Raw genomic sequence first — 5,267 nt, 5'->3', positions numbered from 1 at the left:
CCTTATACTCAGTATATTTGAAAGTCTGTCTGTACAAGGGTGGAGTACTTCCCCAAGCAAACACCTCAATGTTCGGATCAGTTAGTTTGGGGCTGCAGCCTGGCCATGGTGGACTCTTTATGATTGATCTGACAGTAGTCTCTCTACTGGGAAGGGCAATTGATCCCAGTCACCAGAGAGAAATTGGAAGTGATACAAAATGGGTCAAGAAGAATTATGTTTGGAATTCAGGGAATTTAGCAATGTATTTCTTAACATCCACTTAGCCCTCTCTTTTAAAGAAAAAGTACAATGACCAAATAAAAACAAGATGATTGAAGACTCAGATCTAACAATAAGAAAATTTGGACAACTTAACAGGTAACTGTGATTCAACTGAAGTGCTGAGAGAGATTGAATGGACCAGACTCACACAAGAAGGGAGGTACAGAGAGGTTTGTTTTGTAATTAAAGCAGTAGGAAATTATAGTAGTATATAGTTTTGTAAATTTCAGCTATATAGACCCTGTTACCCACTTCCTTTTACTTTTCTTCTCTTTTTCTTCCTTCCTTCCTCCCTCCCTTCCTTTCTCTTTCTCTCTTTATTTCTTTCTCTCTTTTTATTTCTTTCTTTTTTTTCTTACCAGATACAAGACTGAATGTGAATTGAAAACTCACATAGTTTGATTTGGGGAATATCATGAGCCCTGCTATCTAGAAGTTCCCAGTCCTCATCATCTATGCTGTAAAAGACCACAAAGAGCTCATTTTTAAAAAATAACATGTAAATCCAAGAGATTTTTTTTTTCATAGAGGAGAACACTCAAAAACAATTTTATTTACAACAGTGTTTATTAAGGCTCATGAACTTAAAAGATGCAATTAAGAAACTACCAGGGTGAGTCAAAAAATCATCCACACTCTGGTTATATTAAAACTTCTATAAATTCTACAGCCAGAGTTTGGATAATTTTTTCTTACCCTCGTATTTTCTTTTAAGACTTCAAACCTCATTTGTGATTTGTGTAATGAAATTTCCATAGGAATTTATACTGTAATTTCAAATTAATGCTCTTCTGAATGCTTCACAACCATAAGCTGCAGGTGAAATGTTCCCAAAAGTGAGTAGAAAAACTTACTGCCACACTTACACTTTAATCTATGCTAAAACATTTTCTAAAACACCAATGCCACATATAATTAAAGTTTTATTGTGTTCTTATATTTTTTTATGTCTTCCTAAGATCACTATTAGCTGTATTTTACCTTCCAACTAGGGTCTTGCTAATGTTATTTAGACTTGATTCTGGAGTTGGTGTCACCTATCCATACACAAAATATGACTATAAACTTTGGCCAGTGAAGTTTACAGCATCTGGGTATATATTGATAATTATTTGGAGAATCAGCCTTGATTGCTTCTTCTGAAAAATAGGAGTTCTTGACCAGATCTTTTTCTTTTTTTTTCTTTTTTCTTTTTTTTTTTGTAGGTAAATATCAGGATTTATGACACTATGATATTTTATGAATAGGTTTATTACACCTGCTTAACTTTTTGGAACTGATATTTTCCTGGGGAATGATATATTTTCTAGTTTCACTCAACTGATAGTAAATGATTTTCTGCCACTGTAATAAATACATCAGTGAGATCTGTTAACATTACTTAAAAAATTATACAATTTAAAAAAATTATTAGTGGTTAATGGATGTCTTTTAGAAAATGAGAGTCTAAGTTGGTATAAATAGCTTTTGGTTTTACAATATTGTCTAAATCAAGCTTCTTGGAATTACACTGTGGGGCCCAGCCTCTGTTGGGTTACTTCGTGTTACAACGAGTAGTGATGATATATGTTGGATTTAATTTCCAGGTTACCATGTATCACTGCCTGTGCTCATTAGTCTTTCCTGTTCTGAGTGGAGCTGCAGCATTTTGGGGAATTATTTGCTTACATTTTACTTTCTTGCATTATTTTTAACTGCTTCTAGCTATAGAAATAAGGACATATTCAGGTTTTATTGAAATGAATTACATTAAAATTACCTCACTTTTAAAAATCAAAATTATGTGCATCTCATCATATTTCCTCTCTTGCTTGATCACTACCTTTACATATTCTCTATATAAACTTTTCTCTTTAGAATAATATGTACTAATAGACTTTTTTTCTCCAGACCTTTATTGGAGTATAATTGCTTTACAATGTTGTGTTAGTTTCCACTGTACAACAAAGTGAATCAGCTGTATTTATACATATATCCCCATATCACCTCCCTCTTGAGCCTCCCTCCCACCCTCCCTATCCCACCCCTCTAGGTCATCACCAGTCATCAAGTTAATCTCCCTTTGTTATGCAGCTGCTTCCCACTAGCCATCTATTTTACATTTGGTAGTGTGTAAATGTCAATGTCACTCTCTCACTTCATCCCAGCTTCTCCTCTGCCCACTCCCTGAGTCCTCAAATCTGTTCTCTACATCTGCATCTTTATTCTTCTCCTGCCACTGAGTTCATCAGTATCAGTTTTTTAGATTCCATATTCCATTTAGCATACCATATTTGTTTTTCTCTTTCTGATTTACTTCACTCTGTATGACAGACTCTGGGTCCATCCACCTCACTACAAATAACTCAATTTCATTGCTTTTTATGGTTGAGTAATATTCCATCATATATATGTGCCACATCTTCTTTAGACCTTTATTTTTCAAGTTGTTTCAACTCACTATACATATTGTCATTATTATTTATTATAGTAATTATGTTTTGATGCTCAAAATGTCACAATTTGTTAATAGAAGTCTGTAGATTCACTACCATAAGATAAAAGAGGAGCCCAGGGAGTTGTATAGTGATTCACAAAAATCATATTTATGGGAACTCAACTGAATTTTTCTTAATTGAGTAACATATGTATGAGACAAAGATTAAAGAGATCATGCTTGCTGAGTCTCTAGTTGTATTGCTTATTTCATGGATGACTCTGGGTCTTTGTGGTAATAATTCTAGGGGGGAAGTACATATAAAATGCTTAAGAAATTCTGTTATAGAAATGAAAAATGATAGTTCTAACTAGTTAATATTCATAGAAAAAATAATTTCACATTTTTGTTTCTATTTCCAGGAAAACTATATAGATACTATTCTGTGAATATCAGCCAGCCAAAATATTCACATGCTAAAGGAGTGGGCTGCTCTGTCACTTTATGAAGGAAGACAAATTTTGGTTTTAAGGTCTTTGCTTTTAATCTGGAGTAACATGAAATTTAATTCAAATCTTTACATTTAAATTTTATCTCCTAAATTCCTCTAATTTTCTCAACTTAGTCCTCTTGAATTGTCAGGTATCAAGAGTGCAAATTCTTTAATGTGTTTCATAAGATTTCTTATTCCTAATACAACACAATGCCAGCTCTTCCTGAAACAGAATAAACTGATGAAAACATGTCATTGCATTTCCTTTGAAGGAGTGAATCTTGATTTATTTGAGGAGTTTATTCACAGCCCTTTTCACATCCTTATTTCTTAGGCTGTAGATCATGGGATTCAACATGGGGAACACCACGGTGTAAAATGTAGAAGCTATTTTATCCCTATCCAAAGAATAGCTCAACTGTGGATGAGAGTAGATGTAGAGAATGGAGCCATAGTACAAGGTGACGGAGATCAGGTGGGAGGGGCAGGTGGAGAAGGCTTTGAGGCGGCCCTGGGTGGAGCGAATCCTTAAGATGGTGGTGATGATGAAGACATAGGAGGCCAGGATGAACACAGTGGGCCCAACAACATTGCGGGCCAGGATAAAGTACAGCACAGCCTGGTAGGTATCCTTCCTTCCACAAGCCAACTTCACAAGGGGTGGGATATCACAGAAAAATTCATCAATAACATTGTTACTACAGAAGTTCAAGGCAAAAGTTCCTTTGGTAATGATGAAAGAGTTAATAAAGGCTCCAACATATGAGGCTCTTACCAAAAATGCACATAGTTTTATGGACATGACCTGAGAGTAAAGCAGTGGCTTTGAGATGGCCACATAGCAGTCATAAGCCATGGCAGCCAGCAGGTAGCACTCACTGTAGGCCAGCCCAGCAGAGAAGAAGAACTGGGCTACACAGCCAGCAAAGGAGATACTTTTGTCTTCAGAGATGCATGTCACTAGGATCTTTGGGGTGTAGACAGAGGAATACCAGAAATCCAGAAAAGACAGATTCCCAGTGAAAAAATACATGGGTGTGTGCAGCCGGGAGTCATTACAGATCAATACCATGAGTGTGGTGTTTCCTACCAGGGTCATGAGTAGACACCAAGGAACACGACAAACAGGACCAGCTGCATGACAGGGTCCATTGTGAAGCCCACCAGGATGAACTCAGTCACTGTGCGATTGGTCTTCTCTGTGGATATAGAAAATCTCATCTAAGAAGAGAGAAAATGAATTCAGCTTGAATCACTGTGCTGAAAACATGGAAAATATTCTGTATAAATAAGAGTACATTACTGCCTAAACTTGATGTCTAGAATCCAGCAATGTAAATGCTGATTTTATTTTATTTTATTTTTAATATTTATTTATTTATTTGGCTATGCCAGGTCCTAGTTGTGGCATGCGGGATAGTTGCAGCATGTGGGATCTAATTCCCTGACCAAGGATGGAACCCAGGCCCCCTGCATTGGGAGCGAGGAATCTTAGCCACTCGACTCACAGGGAAGTCCCATGTAAGTGCTGATTTTAGAAAGAGTTTTCATTTTGCAAAAAAACAAAACAAACCCCAAAAAACTACTTGGACTTTACAACTATATATTGTTAAAAGATAATCTTAGGAACATTAGAGTTTTTTAGTGTTTCTTTGAGCAAACATCAATCTGAATCAGGCAGCTCTAAACCAAATATGATCAGGAGTTGTTTACAGACAGGAGCTGGGGCAAGAGTTTTGTAGAGAAGATAGAGAGGAAAAGCAAGGGAATTACCTGATTGGCCATAGTTTACGTGGCTACCTTATTGGAAAACCTAGTTGGGTGTTTGTGATGAGTTATTCTTAAGTTTCATTTTCTCAGATCCAAGTGAATTAAGTCTGCCTTTGGTTTTGGTTTACTTACATAGGCTGCCAAGGTATAAAAGACATGTGAGTATGATGGCTATCTTGTTTAATGACTTTGAAAATATTCAGTTCCAAACGTCTGTACTTGGTTCATTATTTTTTCCTCTAAAAATGATTGCTTAGGTTGGGGTGGGATGAATTGGGAGATTGGAATTGCCATATATACATTACTAATAAGAAAAAAATTACT

At 36.0% G+C, this 5,267-nt stretch overlaps 1 protein-coding gene across 1 annotated transcript; it reads right to left on the bottom strand.

The window, feature by feature from the left end:
* Nucleotides 1-3,459: 3,459 nt before the first annotated feature.
* Nucleotides 3,460-4,394, bottom strand: LOC130848682 (olfactory receptor 1013-like). The gene is given in 2 exon segments (XM_057727100.1): nucleotides 3,460-4,274; nucleotides 4,277-4,394. Coding segments are annotated over 2 exon segments (933 nt in total).
* Nucleotides 4,395-5,267: the final 873 nt, after the last annotated feature.

Source organism: Hippopotamus amphibius, chromosome 3, assembly GCF_030028045.1.
Source record: "Hippopotamus amphibius kiboko isolate mHipAmp2 chromosome 3, mHipAmp2.hap2, whole genome shotgun sequence".
Classification (NCBI taxonomy): Eukaryota; Metazoa; Chordata; class Mammalia; order Artiodactyla; family Hippopotamidae; genus Hippopotamus; species Hippopotamus amphibius.
Note: the sequence above shows the minus strand (reverse complement) of the source record. Positions and strands in the feature narration are given on the sequence as shown.